General features: G+C 49.7%; 1 protein-coding gene across 6 annotated transcripts in view; it reads left to right on the top strand.

Moving 5' to 3' along the window:
• PI4KB (phosphatidylinositol 4-kinase beta) overlaps positions 1-16,706 on the top strand; it is a 34,230-nt gene extending 17,524 nt beyond the window's left edge. For all 6 annotated transcript variants that reach the window (XM_066267925.1, XM_066267927.1, XM_066267926.1 and 3 more), the window contains 9 exons: positions 906-1,133; positions 1,936-2,163; positions 6,757-6,866; positions 7,980-8,084; positions 8,294-8,417; positions 11,249-11,514; positions 14,420-14,552; positions 14,831-14,951; positions 15,879-16,706. In XM_066267925.1, the coding sequence (XP_066124022.1) occupies positions 906-1,133; positions 1,936-2,163; positions 6,757-6,866; positions 7,980-8,084; positions 8,294-8,417; positions 11,249-11,514; positions 14,420-14,552; positions 14,831-14,951; positions 15,879-16,060 (1,497 nt within the window). In that variant the 3' untranslated portion in view covers positions 16,061-16,706. The remainder of the gene's footprint in view (positions 1-905; positions 1,134-1,935; positions 2,164-6,756; positions 6,867-7,979; positions 8,085-8,293; positions 8,418-11,248; positions 11,515-14,419; positions 14,553-14,830; positions 14,952-15,878) is intronic.
• Positions 16,707-16,716: the final 10 nt, after the last annotated feature.

Consider the following 16,716-nt stretch of genomic DNA (forward strand, 5'->3'; position numbering starts at 1 on the left):
TATACCAGCCTTCCTCCATCTGCTTTTTCTTTCCCCATTGATCATTCCTTTATTAATCCCAAATCTGTTCAATCTCTTTTTATCCCCTGCATGTGCATTGACCTCTTATAAGAGATCGTGGGGTAGACAATGGGGTGCCATGTAAAGCACCAGCAGTTATTTGAATTGAGTGGGTTCTCCTTTGAAATGGGAAATACTGTCTTGGAGCTCCCCTCTCTAGCCTTGTGGGCCCTGGCAGAGCTCTAGCCCAAAGATCCAGGTGGGAATAGGGGCACCCCTCTTTTTGAGGTAGGTGAAGCTCTTTAGGTGTAAGCAGCTCTTCTCTCTGGGGCTCTGTAACCTCACTGGACATTGTCCTCCCACCCACCTTGAAGCCTTGAGACAGTTCCTAAGAAACTCAAGTCCAGGAGAAGAGGGGTACATCCCAGTAACCTGTATTCATACACTCCTTCACCCTCAACAAACAGCCTGTGAAGAAGGAATATGCTGGCTCTTCTACTGTTCCCAATTCAAGTTGCCAGGGGTGGGGTGGGAACTAGGGCTGAAAGATAGCTCCTTCCCTAGAGTTCTCCAGGCACTAGGATCCCTGGCCTGCATGGCCAGGAGTAACTAAGTGGTTGGGCCACTCTTTGCTATGGTTTCTTCACCATTTCTTTTTTTTTTTTTTAATTCATTTTAGAGAGGAGAGGGAGAGACAGAGAGAGAGAGAGAGAGGAGAGACAGAGAGAGAGAGAGATGGGGGGGAAGAGCTGGAAGCATCAACTCCCATATGTGCCTTGACCAGGCAAGCCCAGGGTTTCGAACTGGCGACCTCAGCATTTCCAGGTCGATGCTTTATCCACTGCACCACCACAGGTCAGGCATGGTTTCTTCACCATTTCTTACTTCACCCCAACCCCCTGTAGCCTGTCAGACTGGCTCCTGAGCGAGAATTCATCAAGTCCCTGATGGCGATTGGCAAGCGGTTGGCCACGCTCCCTACCAAAGAGCAGAAAACACAGCGGCTGATCTCAGAGCTCTCCCTGCTCAACCATAAGCTCCCTGCCCGAGTCTGGCTGCCCACTGCTGGCTTTGACCACCATGTGGTCCGCGTGCCCCACACCCAGGCTGTTGTCCTCAACTCCAAGGACAAGGTAGGTAGATTGTACTCCCTGGTTGTCCGGGGTTTGTATCTGTGCCATGCCCCGGGATGCCCCGCCAGCATCCTGGACTCCTTCATGGTTCATGTGCACATGTCCACCTTGACTTTACCTTGGTGCTGGTGTTGGGCTTTGTTTTTCTGGACCAAAGAGGTCTGATCTTTCCTGCTCACCTTTTACTACATCTGTGGAGTCGCTCTACACCCCTCCTTAGAGTCCTTTTGATAGCTCTTCTGCAACCCTCTATAACTCATAGGCTTTCCAGGTACAGCAGCATGAGAATGGAGGACCTTTTGTGAACAGAGTGAACACGGAGAAGAGAATTATGCCTGATTCACATTGGAGAGAATTGGCTAAATTTGTCTGCTTCTTGGAATGACTCAATAATGGTTCAGATTTTTCTTTTAGAAATATTGAAGATTACAACCCTGCTTGGATTAGTGCCCAGTTACCAGTCTTTTTCTCTTTAGGACAAGCCCTCAGAGGTTTCCATGCTTCTCTTATGGGTTATAATTGATAGTTTGGAGTGGTTTTGGCCGAGTGCGTTATCTATACATTCTGAAGCTCAGTGAACCATTTTGTAAACTTGGGTGCACTCTCTCACCCAGATTCTTGAAATAGATGTTCATAGGACAAGTTCCAGCCCTAATTATGGCTATAAGTTTATAGTGTCAGGAGACTGATGTTTGAGGGTTGAAGCCAGGAGTGGGCAGCAGGAAGAACTGTGTTAACAGAGTTCAGATTTGGGGGACAGCAATGTAGGTGAGTTGCAAATTTTGTTCTCACTTTCCCCCAGGCTCCCTACTTGATCTACGTGGAAGTCCTTGAATGTGAAAACTTTGACACCACCAGTGTCCCTGCCCGGATCCCTGAGAACCGAATCCGGAGCACACGGTCCGTAGAGAACCTGCCCGAATGCGGTATCACTCATGAGCAGCGGGCAGGCAGCTTCAGCACTGTGCCCAACTATGACAACGATGATGAGGCTTGGTCAGTGGATGACATCGGTGAGCTGCAGGTGGAGGTGAGGGAGCTCAAGGAGGTAATACTGGGGCACAACACCTATTCTGTAGGAGCTTCCAGTAGGTTTGAGACAACACCTTGAGGCAGGCTGAGGCAAGTGCCCAAATGAAAGGGGTAGGTGGTATTGGGTATGAAAGGGGAAGGCTCTGAACAGTTCTAGCCTGGAGTAGTTTCAGGTAGAGCTCATCTTCCTGCAGGAGGAATTTAGGTTAAATGTGAGGAGCCTGACTGGTGGTGGTGTAGTGGATAGAGCATTGAACTGGGACACCAAGATCTCAGGTTTGACATCTCGAGGTCACCAGCCTGAGCGCAGGCTCATCCAGCTTGAGTGCGGGCTTGAGCATGAGATCATTGACATGACCCCATGGTTGCTGGCTTGAGCCCAGAGGTTGCTGGCTTGAAACCCAAGGTCACTGGCTCATACAAGGGGTCACTGCCTCAGCTGCAGCCCCCCAGTCAAGGCACGTATGAGAAGCAATCAAGGAACAACAAAAGTGCCACAACTATAAGTTGATGCTATTTCTCTCCCTTTCTATCTGTCTCTGTCTCTATTTCTTTTTTTTTTTTTTTTTGCATTTTTCTTAAGCTGGAAACGGGGAGAGACAGTCAGACAGACTCCCGCATGCGCCCGACCGGGATCCACCAGCATGCCCACCAGGGGGTGATGCTCTTCCCCTCTGGGGCGTCGTTCTGTCGCGACCAGAGCCACTCCAGCGCCTGGGGCAGAGGCCAAGGAGCCATCCCCAGCGCCCGGACCATCCTTGCTCCAATGGAGCCTCGCTGCGGGAGGGAAAGAGAGAGACAGAGAGGAAGGAGAGGGGGAGGGGTAGAGAAGCAGATGGGCGCTTCTCCTGTGTGCCCTGGCCGGGAATCGAACCCGGGACCCCTGCACGCCAGGCCAACGCTCTACCACTGAGCCAACCGGCCAGGGCCTCTATTTCTTTCTCTAAATATGTACCATATTTCCTCATGTATAAGATGCACCTTAATTTTGGGGCCTGAAATTTGGAAAAAAGTGTTATATAAAGTTACTGAACTCAAGTTTTATTCATCATAAAATTCATACAACTCCTTATCCGCATGAAAAAGTAGGAAGTGGGCCCTGGCCGGTTGGCTCAGTGGTAGAGCGTCAGCCTGGCGTGCAGGAGTCCCAGGTTCGATTCCCGGCCAGGGCACACAGGAGAGGCGCCCATCTGCTTCTCCACCCCTCCCCCTCTCCTTCCTCTCTGTCTCTCTCTTCCCCTCCCGCAGTGAGGCTCCATTGGAGCAAGGATGGTCCGGGCGCTGGAGATGGCTCCTTGGCCTCTGCCCCAGGCGCTGGAGTGGCTCTGGTGGTGACAGAACGACGCCCCAGAGGGGCAGAGCATCGCCCCCTGGTGGGCATGCCGGGTGGATCCCGGTCGAGCGCATGCGGGAGTCTGTCTGACTGCCTCCCCGTTTCCAGCTTCAGAAAAATACAAAAAAAAAAAAAAAGTAGGAAGTGCAAGTAAAAAAAATCTACAACCCGTCGGCCTAGCGTGCGGAGGACCCGGGTTCGATTCCCGGCCAGGGCACACAGGAGAAGCGCCCATTTGCTTCTCCACCCCTCTGCCGCGCCTTCCTCTCTGTCTCTCTCTTCCCCTCCCGCAGCCAAGGCTCCATTGGAGCAAAAGATAGCCCGGGCGCTGGGGATGGCTCCTTGGCCTCTGCCCCAGGCGCTAGAGTGGCTCTGGTCGCAACATGGCGACGCCCAGGATGGGCAGAGCATCGCCCCCTGGTGGGCAGAGCGTCGCCCCATGGTGGGCGTGCCGGGTGGATCCCGGTCGGGCGCATGCGAGAGTCTGTCTGACTGTCTCTCCCTGTTTCCAGCTTCAGAAAAATGCAAAAAAAAAAAAAAAAAAAAATCTACAACCACTGTGTAAGACTCACCCAGTTTTTAGACCCCAAATTTTTCGGAAAATGATACATGTTATACATGGGAAAAGACGGTGTGTGTGTGTGTATGGAGGAACTTCTAAGTGGAAGGGAATGAGAGAAGTTTAATCAAAATATGGATCACCTGTTATATAAAGTTGTCTTAGGAAAGTAGAGAATGCAAAGTTATACATTCATTTATTTATTGAAGAACTGTTTGTGGAGTCCCTTCTTTGTACCACCCTGAGTGTTGTATGCTAGTGAACAAGACATGGCCCCTGCCTGCAAGAAGTTTCTGACTTAAGAGGAGAGGGCAGAAGACGAGTCAGCAGGTAGTATAGTGTGGTGTGATCCAGGTTATGCTGGAGAGGATAGGGAATTATGGGAGCACCTGATGTAGAGGTAGCACTTACTCCAGACTTGGAGTTGGACACACTCCAGGAGAGTCCCTAGAGGAAATAGTATCTCAGCTGAAGCCTGAAGATGGGCACAAATTAGCTGGACAGAGTATTCTGGGTAGAGAGGATAGCATGTACAAAGCCTGGGAGAAAAGAGAGCTTGTCTTGTTTTAGGACCCAGAAGAAATTTTGTATGATGTGTGGGTGTGAAGTGGTGACAGATGAGGCTGGAGAGGCTGGTATGGGCCAGATTGGAGTAAGATTGTGTAAGCTGTGGCCTGACCAGGCGGTGGTGCAGTGGATAGAGCGTCGGACTGAAATGCAGAAGACCCAGGTTCGAGACCCCGAGGTCACCAGCTTGAGCGCAGGTTCATCTGGTTTGAGCAAAAGCTCACCAGCTTGGACCCAAGGTCGCTGGCTCTCACAGGGGGTTACTTGGTCTGCTGAAGGCCCGCAGTAAAGGCACATACGGGAAGGGAATCAATGAACAACTAAGGTGTCACAACAAAAAACTGATGATTGACGCTTCTCATCTCTCTCCGTTCCTGTCTGTCTGTCCCTGTCTATCCCTCTCTCTGACTCTCTCTCTGTCCCTGTAAAAACAAACAAACAAAAAAACAATTGTGTAAGCTGTGGAAAGAAACTTGGACTTTGTTCTGGGGTTGTAGGGAGCCAGGGCAGGATTTTATGTAGGGCTGAGACACACAGACTTCACTTTTTGGAAAGATACACTCTCTGCCCTTGAGCTTACAGTTCAGTTGGGGAGATTGGACACAGACATTTAAGAAAAAAAATACATAGGACCCTGGCCAGGTAGCTTAGTTGGTTAGAGTATCAACCCAATATGCCAAGGGTTGTAAGTTTGATCCCTGGTCAGGGCACATACAAGGCTCAGGGCTCAGCCAATGAATGCATAAATAAGTGGAACAGCAAATCAGTGTTTCTCTCTTTCTCTCTCATCAAGTAAAAAATAAGTGACAAATAGAGTTGAGGAGAAATGCTCTGCTACAAAGGAAGGAGAAAAGAAGGGACTTAATAGAGGGAGAAGGGAGATTAGATTGAATGGCTTAGATTGAAGAAATGGTCATGGAACCTAGTCTGGAGAGAGAGTATTCTGTACCCTAAGGGAGAATGCATTCCTAGGGAACTCTCAGTATAAGACTGAAAGTTGCCCTGGCCAGTTTGCTTAGTGGTAGAGCACCAGCCCAATGTGTGGATGTCCCAGGTTTGATTTCTGGTCAGGCACACAGGAGAAGCAGCTATCTGCTTCTTCACCTCCTGCAGTCATGGCTCAATTTTTGAGCACATCAGGCACTGAGGATGGCTCTGTGGAGCCTCTACCTGAGGCACTAAAAATAGCTCAGTTTTGAGCATAACCCCAGATGACCCAGAGAGGGATTGTCGGGTGGACCCTGGTCAGGGTTCATGTGGGAGTCTTTCTATCTCCCCTCCTCTCACTTGGAAAAGAAAAAAAAAAAAAAGGAAAAAGAAAGTTCTGCCCTGGTTGAATAGCTCAGTTCGTTGCAGGTGTCCCCGAACTATGGCCCGCGGGCCACATGCGCCCCCCCCCCCTGCACTTCCGGAAGGGGCACCTCTTTCATTGGTTGTCAGTGAGAGGAGCACTGTATGTGGCGGGCCTCCAACAGTCTGAGGGACAGTGAACTGGCCCCTGTGTAAAAAGTTTGGGGACCCCTGGTTAAGAGCATCATCTTGAAGCGCAGCGATTGCTGATTTGATCCCTGGTCAGGGCACATACTGGATCAGACTGATGTTCCTGTCTCTGTCTGTCTGTCTGTCTGTCTGTTTCTCTCCCCCTCCCTCCACCACCTCACCCCCACCTCTCTCACTAAAAGCAATGTATAGTTTTGTTTGTTTGTTTTTTTAATTAAAAAAAAAAGAAAGTTCTACTTTCTGTAATTGTCATGGCAGTGGTTTTCAAACTTGAGTATGCTGGGAGTCTTCTAGAGAACTTGTTAAAAATTCAGACTTCAGATCCATTCCCAGTAATTCTAATCCAGATTGATGATGCCATATGGGAATCTAGTTTTAGCATTCCTGGTATTTCTGATGAAGATAGTTCACACTTTGAGAAACATCACTGTAGGACCTATGTGAGTGCCTAAGCAATTTGGGACCCAGGTGATCAGGATGATGTGCAAACAGGGAAGCTCTTTTGGAGCAGAGTTAGGAAGAAAGGGATGATCATGACATGCAGGTGGCAAACACAGAGTGGTCTGCAGAGGAGACGAAAGAAGCGAAACCTGTGCTTAGTGCTTCTGACCTGCCATCCCCGCTCTCCCCAGCTCCCTGAAGTGCACACCAACAGCTGTGACAACATCTCCCAGTTCTCCGTGGACAGCATCACCAGCCAGGAAAGCAAGGAACCTGTGTTCATTGCAGCAGGGGACATCCGGTATGGCCAGACCACACTGCCCCTCATTTTTCATCCCTCTTTAAGGCCCTGCCTCTCTTCCTTTTCCTCTCTATCAGCCTGTGTCTTTCCCTTTTCTCTCTCCTTAACTCTATTCTTGTCCTGAGGCCACCAAACTTGAGGCAGTGAAGGTGCAGGTGGAGAAATTACTGGTCTACTATTGAAGGAAATTAAGTGTTACAAGAACTCCAGCCCTGACCGGATAGCTCAGTGGGTTAGAGCCTCACCTGAAGCGCAGAGGTTGCCAGTTAGATTCCCAGGTCAGGGCACATACAGGAACGGATTGATGTTCCTGTCTCTCTGTCTCTCTCTCTCCTTCCTCTTCCTCTTTCACTGAAATCAATAAATAAAAATACTTAAAAAAAACAACAACTCCAGCCTGACCAGTGGTGGCACAGTAGATAGAGCATTGACCCGAGACACTGAAATTGCAGGTTTAAAACTCCGAGGTTTCTGGCTTGAGTATAGGCTCATCTGGCTTGAGCCACGGGGTCACCGGCTTGAGTGTGAGATCATAGACATGATCTCATGATTGCTGGCTTGAGCCCAAGGTCACTGGCTTGAGCAAGGGGTCACTGGCTTGGCGGGAGCCCCCTGGTCAAGGCACATATGAGAAGCAATCAGTGAACAACTAAAGCGTCACAACTATGAGTTGATGCTTCTCATCGCTCTCCCTTCCTGTCTCTGTCTGTCTCTCTCGCTTTAAAAAAAAAGGACTCCAAAGGAATGAAAGCACCAGAGGTAGGAATTAGAGCAGCATTTCTCAGAGTAGATCTGAGGACTACATATATCAGAATCAGGGGAGAAAGGGGAGACCTTGTTGAAAATACAGATGATGGAGCCACAGCTGTTTTGAACCAGAATCTTGGTAGAGGAGTGGGGAGGGCCTGGTGATCTGCATTTTAACATGATTCCAAACCACCAGGGTAGCAAAATGGTATCAATGGCGTGTTGCCTTCCATTAGTCTCTCAGCCCAGATTTCTTTCTGTGTATACCTAGAATCAAGGAGACAGTGCAGGAAATGCTGCCATAGACAGGGACATGAGGCTCTGGGGTAACTCCTCCAAGCAAATGATAAAGTTTCTTCCTGCTAGACGGCGCCTTTCGGAGCAACTGGCTCACACCCCAACAGCCTTCAAACGAGACCCAGAAGACCCTTCTGCAGTTGCTCTAAAAGAGCCCTGGCAGGAGAAAGTACGGTGAGTTGGGGAGGGGGTAGTCTCCAGTCCTCTCAAAGCTTGGAGGCAACTGCAGGTACTCGTTGCACCATCAGGCTCCCCCCCAAATCCGTCAGGCTCCTAGGTAGTCCAAGTCCTTGCCTTGTGGGGAGTTTGGCTTTTTGGTAGAAGGTATGTCTGTCTTCACCGTGGCATCATCCTTTGACACCTTTTGCTTCTCCCTGATGCAGGCGGATCAGAGAGGGTTCCCCCTATGGCCATCTCCCCAATTGGCGGCTCCTGTCAGTCATTGTCAAGTGTGGGGATGATCTTCGGCAGGAGCTGCTGGCCTTCCAGGTGTTGAAGCAACTGCAGGTAAGAAAAGGGACAGAGAAGGAAGAGGAACTCAGCTTAACTACATCTCACCTGAGGTGATCACACAGGTCACTCTGCAGGGAGTTCTACTGAAGGTCAGCTTCTTGCCCAGGTCTTAATTGGATGCAGATTAAACTAAAACTTCCCTACAAAAACAGCTCCACAGCAACCTCTTGTGGCCCTTTGGTAATTTGTACCTGCTCTGATCACCAAACTTCAGGGTTCTTAAGTCCTTCGTCAAAACTCCTGTCTGAAAAAGTCAGACACGGACTGGATAGTGATTACCAGAGGGAAGGGGGGGTGGGTAAACAGTGACGGAAGACTTGCCCTTTGTTTTTTTTTTAAGATTTTAATTATTGAAGGCCCTGGCCAGTTTGCTCAGTGGTAGAGCGTCAGCCCAGTGTGTAGAAGTCCTGGGTTTGATTCCTGGTCAGGGCACACAGGAGAAGTGACCGTCTTTTCTCCACCCCTCCCCTTCCCCCTTCTCTCTCTCCTTTCTACCCTCCAACCCCACCCCCGCAGCTGTGGCTCAGTTAGTTTGGCTTGAGCTCATTGGCCCAGGCACAAAGATGGCTCCATGGAGCCTCCACCTTAGGAGCTAAAAATAGCTCGGTTGCGGGCATGGGCCACAGATGGGCAGAGCATCATCCCGAGACGGGGATTGCTAGGTGGATCCCAGTTGGGATGCATGTGGGAGTCTTTCTCTGTCTCCCTTCCTCACTTTAAAAAAATTTTTTTTAATTAATTAATTTATTTTTTTTGTATTTTTCTGAAGCTAGAAACGGGGAGGCAGTCAGACAGACTCCCGCATGCGCCCGACCGGGATCCACCCGGCACGCCCACCAGGGGACAATGCTCTGCCCATCTGGGGCGTAGCTCTGCTGCAACCAGAGCCACTCTAGCGCCTGAGGCAGAGGCCATGGAGCCATCCTCAGCGCCTGGGCCATCTTTGCTCCAATGGAGCCTTGGCTGTGGGAGGGAAAGAGAGAGACAGAGAGGAAGGAGAGGGGGAGGGTGCTTCTCCTGTGTGCCCTGGCCGGGAATCGAACCCAGGACTCCTGCATGCCAGGCTGATGCTCTACCACTGAGCCAACCTGTCAGGGCCAAAATTTTTTTTTTTTTTTTTTTTTATTATTATTATTATTTTTCATTTTACTGAAGCTGGAAACAGAGAGAGACAGACAGACTCCCGCATGCGCCCGACCGGGATCCACCCGGCACACCCACCATGGGGCGACGCTCTGCCCATCCTGGGCGTCACCATGTTGCGACCAGAGCCACTCTAGTGCCTGAGGCAGAGGCCACAGAGCCATCCCCAGCGCCTGGGCCATCTTTGCTCCAATGGAGCCTTGGCTGCGGGAGGGGAAGAGAGAGACAGAGAGGAAAGCGCAGCGGAGGGGTGGAGAAGCAAATGGGCGCTTCTCCTGTGTGCCCTGGCCGGGAATCGAACCCGGGTCTCTTTTAAGATTTTAATTATTTATTTTTAGAGAGAGGAGAGAGAGAAAAAAAGAGGTGTGTGGAGAAGTAGGAAGCATCAACTCATAGTTGACTCATATGTGCCTTGGTGCCTTGACCTGGCAAGCCTAGGATTTCAAACCAGCAACCTCAGCATACAGGTTGACGCTTTATCCACTGTGCTACTACAGGTCTTGACTTTGGGTGGTGAACTCACAATATACAGATGGGAGTTTTATATAGAATTATACACCTGAAACCTATATAATTAACAAATGTCATGCCAATAGTTTTCTTCTTTTTCCAAGTGAGAGGAGAGGAGATAGTGAGACAGACTCCCGCATGTGCCCTGACCAGGATGCACCCAGCAACCCATCTGTGGCCTATGCTCTGCCCATCTGGGGCCATGCTCAAAACCTACCTATTTTTAGCTATTTTTAGCACCTGAGGCAGAGGCTCCACGAGGCCATCCTCAGTGGCCCAGCCAACCCGCTAAAATCAATGGAGCTATGTCTGTGGGAGGGAGAAAGAAAGAGGGAGAGAGAAGGGGATAGGAAAGAGTAGAGAAGCAGATGGTCACTTTTCTGTATGCCATCTGGGAATTGAACCTGGGACTTCCACACATTGGGCTGATGCTCTACTGAGCCAACCAGCTAGGGCCACAGTCCAATAAATTCAATAAGAATTAAATAAGTAAATAAATAAAAACTCCTACCTGACCTGTGTTGGCACAGTGGATAGAGGGTTGACCTAGCATGCTGACGTTGCTGGTTCGAAACCCCAGGCTTGCCCAGTCAAGGCACATATGAGAAGCAACTATGAGTTGATGCTTCCCGCTCCTCCCTCTGCCTTTCTGTCTTCTCTCTAAAATCAATAAATAAAAACTTTAAAACAAAACAAAAACTCCCATGTGGTTGTCTTCATAAATGGGTTGCAGTGTGCTGAGATGTCAATCCCTTGATCCCTGGGGTTGGCTGCCTGCCAGCAACTTCACCTGTTTAATCCAGACTTTAAAACATTTTCATTTTTCAGAGAAGCTTCCTATGGACTTAAATCCTTATTCGTATTTCTCCTATTCTTTGAACTTGGATTAATAGCTCCCACTCTTGCTACTTGTGTGGTTTCCTGTTCTCTCTGCCTTTGGGGGCCTGTTTACCTATAACATGCCTTTTCCCACATAACTCCTTGTGTTTTGTTAGGCCCTGGACTTCCTTTAAAAACTCCCTGGTCCTCAGTGAATTTTACTCACTCGATGGCCTAAAATCCAAGGCAACCAAGACTGGGGACCATCCAAGGTTGTGGACAGAGGGAGATTGTAGCCTCCCCCCAATCTGAATGAAAGATGATGGTCCCCATGCTTCTGTGTCTCCTCACAGTCCATTTGGGAACAGGAGCGAGTGCCCCTCTGGATCAAGCCATACAAGATTCTTGTAATTTCGGCTGACAGTGGCATGATTGAACCAGTGGTCAACGCTGTGTCCATCCACCAGGTGAAGAAACAGTCACAGCTCTCCTTACTTGATTACTTCCTTCAGGAGCATGGCAGTTATACCACAGAGGCATTCCTCAGTGCCCAGCGCAATTTTGTGCAAAGCTGCGCTGGCTACTGCTTGGTCTGCTACCTGCTACAAGTCAAGGACAGGTAAGTAAATTCCTGCCTTTTTCTAGGGTTCTCTCTGTCCTTTCATGTGTAGTTCTCATATACTCATCATCACCTTCCATCTCCCAAGATGTAAAAGACGAAACAATATGTTTTAAACAGAGACAGACATGCTCACAAGCCATTAAACCAAGGAAGTAGACTGACATGTACTACTAGCACAAAGAGGCAAAAACATGAAGGAATTATGGGAGAAACAAGGGTCTGAGCGAGCAGCCTCCTGCAGGATGAGGGCAGAGAAAGCTATGGGGGGAAGGATTCTCCAGGCCAAGGAACAAATCAATGTGATTAAAGCTTGGGCTCTGCTGCCTGGCAGGAGAAGAGTAGGCAGTAATGTCAGGCAGATAAGTAGAGGCCAAATTAAAGGGCCTGCACGATGAGGCTGAGGAGTTTTATTTTGCAGGTGGTGGAATGACATGACCCCATCTGTTTAGTAAGTGCACCCTGTGGCACTGTGGGTGAGGTTAGGCTTTAGCAACAAAGCAAGAGGTAATGAGTCCTGACCTGAGGGGACTAGTGACTGAGAGCAAAAGGGTGGGTATGAGAGGCATGGCAGAGATAAAACTGAAACTCCCAGCCCTGAAATCTCCTTTTATTCCAACCTATGATTTTCGGAACTTGTAGGTATTTTTCGTTTTGCTGTCATTTTCAATATCACATGATCTTTATGAGGCCCAGCTTCATTCGCATAAAGGTGAACAGCATATCGTACAAAGGTAATTCCACCCAGACTGACTCAGGGTCAGTACTCTGAATGCTCCTGTGAGTTAATACCTCCCACTGGGCATAGGGCAGCTGCCCTGGGAAGGCAGAAACACAGTGGCCTGAGCTTCCAGAGCTCCCAGTGATGTGGTAGCACTTTAAGATCTAGCTAACAGAGCATCTATTACATGCCGTGGCCTCACAGTCTTATATTGAAACCAGCTGAAACCTTGTCAGACAGGTGTTTCCTGTGAGGGAACTGAGGATTGGGGAGCTTTCAGAACCTGCCCTCATTCCACCTGGCCAACCCTACAGATGAACCCAGTGGAGGCCCTGCATTAGAGAGCTGAAGAGAAATATTATTTACAAGCTTTAGACTGTTCCTAAAGAGTCAGAGATTTGAATCCAGGGCCCAGAGAGCCTAGAGCTAGTAGCAGGATTGCTAAATGGGTGGCAGGGAAGCAGGTGCTATTCAGGCCTCTGGGCTTTCCTTTAGGAAACAAAGATGTTTGGAAGATTAGAGTCCATCCTTTAAAGAAGAAGTGTGTGTGTGGGGGGGTGGCCGGGTAACTCAGTTGGCTAGAGCATTGCCCCAATATGCCAAGGTTGCAAGTTCGATCCCTGGTCAGGGCACATACAAGGGCATAAACAAGTGGAACAATAAGTCAGTGTTTCTCTCTCCTTCTCTCTCTCATACAAGGGCATAAACAAGTGAAACAATAAGTCAGGGTTTCTCTCTCTCAAAATCAATAAGTAAAAAAATGAAAAAACACTTTTTAAAAAGGGGGGTGAGGGAGCTCTGGCTGGTTGGCTCAGTGGTAGAGCATCAGCCCAGCGTGTGGATGTCCCAGGTTTAATTCCCAATCAGGGCACACAGGAGAAGCAAGCATCTGCTTCTCCACCCCTCATTCCCTTTTTCTCTCTCTTTTCCTCTCCTGCTGCTATGGCTCAATTGGTTTGATTGGTTCGAGCGCATCAGCCCAGGTGCTGAGGATGGCTCTGGGGAGCCTCCGCCTTAGGAGCTAAAATAGCTGGGTTGTGAGCATGGCCGCAGACAGGGGTTGCCCGGGGGATCCTGGTCAGGGCTCATGCAGGAGTCTATCATCCCTCCTTTTACTTGGAAAAGGGAAAAAAATGGGGGTGAGGGAACAAACAGGCAGACAATAAACCTTTCCTAATAACTCAAAGTAATAGATCCAGTTGAGGCATGAATGAAATCAGCCAGCGGAAAGAACTGGCAACAATGCACAGGGCTCCAAATGGGAAGCACGTTTAAGATCTCTTTAACTGCTTCAGAATGAGTCCCCAACTATGTCCAGCAGTTAAGAAAAGAGAGAGCTGCCCTCACAGATCTTTGGACCTTGGATAGCTAAGTACTTCTCTCAGCGCCTGTTCCCTCACCTGTGAAATGAGAGGTTGAGCTAAGACATCTCATAGAACCTTTTTGGCTCTCAAGATTGTGCCTTTGTGGTTAAGTTTGTAGAGCTTCCCCAGAGCAGAAAGGACTCAGATGGGACTGGGCTCTTCCTTCCTCCAACCCTCTACCCTCCCCTACCCCACTCTCATTTGGGCCAGTCACACCAACCCCAGAGAAGGTAGTACTTAGACCTTGAGCTCTTAGCCTAACAAAGCCTCCTTTGACACTGAGGAAGGCGGTTATCCTGAATGGGCCAGGCTTCACATACTTAGCATGTTAATTGTTCCTCCTACTGGCCATTCATATGGGAATCACAAAGACCTGGACTCATCTTCTTTAACTCAATCTGCTTCCTGTGGTGATTGCAGCCGAGATTTCTTACTGTAATGACTTTACCAGTTAAAATTTACCCTTGATGCCCCCCACACAATTTTACATATAAACTCCTCCCACCTGCCACTCCTAGTAGGCTCTGACCTGCTTGGGCTGATAGGAATCACAGATAAATACAGGTAATGAGGTTCTGACTTGAGGCTTCCTCTGAGCCCACTGCTTGAACTATGAAGTTTGTTAGCTGTTTACTTTTCTCATTCCCTGTTTCTGCTGCTAGCTTTAAGTCCTAGGAGGTTGGACCCAGAGTTACAGGCCCCAGGAAACATGGCAGGGGACTCCCCTGCCTGGTGTCATGTGGCCAGTGTGTTGCAGCTTGAGGCTGCTGCCTCAGTCAAACTTACTACTGCCTCTTCCACTCCTTTGCCCCCTCCTCAGACACAATGGGAACATTCTTTTGGACGCAGAAGGCCATATCATCCATATCGACTTCGGCTTCATCCTGTCCAGCTCACCTCGAAACCTGGGCTTTGAGACATCAGCCTTTAAGCTGACCACAGAGTTTGTGGACGTGAGTGACGAAGGAGAGGTGCCTCACTGAGTTTTCTCTGTCGTGGGAGGGGAAGCTGATGGGTTCCTGCCAAATTAGGGATGAACAGAACAGAAATGGCAGTAAGTCAAAGGGAAGCTGGGTGTCCTGGGCGGCTTCCTGCCTGAGAGGGTTGGGAAGTAATGGGGTTTGGCGTGTTTGCCCTGGTGGAAGGAGTTCTGGCTGGTTTTGGGACATTGAGCCCCCTGACACCTACAACCCTCTCCTCTCCTCTCTCTTCTCCTCCCCTCCCTTCCCAGGTCATGGGCGGCCTGGATGGTGACATGTTCAACTACTACAAGATGTTGATGCTGCAGGGGCTGATTGCTGCTCGGAAACACATGGACAAGGTGGTGCAGATTGTGGAGATCATGCAACAAGGTAAGGCTGGGAAGAGGCCAGGTGTTTGACCATAGGGCAGTGCCCAGTATGGAATTCCAGGAAGTTCATTCCACCTCAGGACCCCAGGCAGGCAGGGCTTCCCAAAGGGTTTCCAGCTCTGATCCAGGGCCCTGTTTCTCCTTTTACATGTCTCCTGACAGCTAGGTTCCTGAGGGTAGATGGGTGGAAGCCCCAGAAACTACCTCCTAGGGCTGCTCATAGAGAACAATCTCATTTCCCATCCTTATCCAACTCTTGAGTTTTTCTCCTATCACTCGGCTCTTCACCAGCTTAAGTATTTCCAGTCACTACTTTCCTCCCCATTGGGCTTTGATCTCCAATTGCCCTGGCCTCAGGTCCTTCCCTGTTCTGATACTCACTCCTGCTCTGAACTAAGTCTGTCACCTCTATCTACCCCACAGTGCTATGTCCTCACTCATCTTTTGTCCAGGTCCTTCCTCTCCTAGCCCTCTGGGCTCTTGTCCCCACCCCCCTTCTTTAGGTTGCAGTGTACACCCATCTGAGCTGCCAGTCTCCTCCTCCTCTCCATCCCTGCCCACACCCCACAGATTGTCGCAGTTCCTCAGCATCCCTGTCTGGCCCCAAGGTGAAGGTGGCCCAGGTCATCTGTGTCAGACATAGCATAGGCAGAGTCCTACAACCAGGTAAGTGCCCAGTTCAGGACCAGCCTTCCCTCTGGTCTTAAAACTCCCTCACCCATTACTAGGGGAGCTGTGTGTTGGTCCTCTGCCCTCACCTAGAGGGGTTTAGGAGTATGAGACAAAGACAGGGCCTCTGATCAGTTCTTCCTTCTCTGCCCAAGCAGAATTGCAATCACATGCTTGGGGGTCAAAGTTATTTGCTATGACTGTTACTACTGCCCCACCCTCCTTTCTCCCCATGACCCTTTGCCTTCACTGCCTCCAGGTTCTCAGCTTCCTTGCTTCCATGGCTCCAGCACCATCCGCAACCTCAAAGAGAGGTTCCACATGAGCATGACTGAGGAGCAGCTCCAGCTTCTGGTGGAGCAGATGGTGGATGGCAGCATGCGGTCTATCACAACCAAACTCTATGACGGCTTCCAGTACCTCACCAACGGCATCATGTGACACCCTCTTTCTCAGACCCCAGAGTGGTGGGGCATTCAGAGGGCCCTCTCTGGGAGAAACCCCACCTACTCATCCATCTACCTAAGGGAAATGGGAGACAAGAAGTACAAAGGATCATGTGACTAGAGCTTGCCAGGGGGTAGGAGAGCCAGCTGCGGGGTCCAGACTTGCTTTTCTCAGTGGTGTCATTATTACCACCTGACACTCTAGGACTCACTGCCTCCAGAGAAGTGATAAATGTGAGGACACTGAGCCTTTCATCTCTCCAGGGTCTAAGAGGTTCTTTCCACACACCATTTTCTTAATCTGTCCTGGGTCCCAGGAAGGGGAGAAGAGTGGGTTCTTGGTATTTAGGACTAATCCTGTGGTTTGCCTTTGGCCATGCTGCTGTCCCCCATGCCGTTTCTTCCCAGGAACTGCCTCCTAGCCTAGGTTCCCTTTGGTAGGTAGGCTCTGGCACAGGGTCCTGCACTTGCCTGGGTTCCCCACCACAGAGGCCAGGAAGGGTTATCCCAACCCTCTAGTATGAGAGGGTATTGGCCTAGCCAGAGAATCCCGGCCATGATCCCTTGCCCACACCCAGGGATATAGCTCTCACTTTTTTTTATTTTTAAGTTTTGTTTGAAATAAACTCCTTAGTTAGCCATCGGTGTCAT

This window comes from Saccopteryx bilineata, chromosome 3 (genome assembly GCF_036850765.1).
Source record: "Saccopteryx bilineata isolate mSacBil1 chromosome 3, mSacBil1_pri_phased_curated, whole genome shotgun sequence".
Lineage (NCBI taxonomy): Eukaryota > Metazoa > Chordata > Mammalia > Chiroptera > Emballonuridae > Saccopteryx > Saccopteryx bilineata.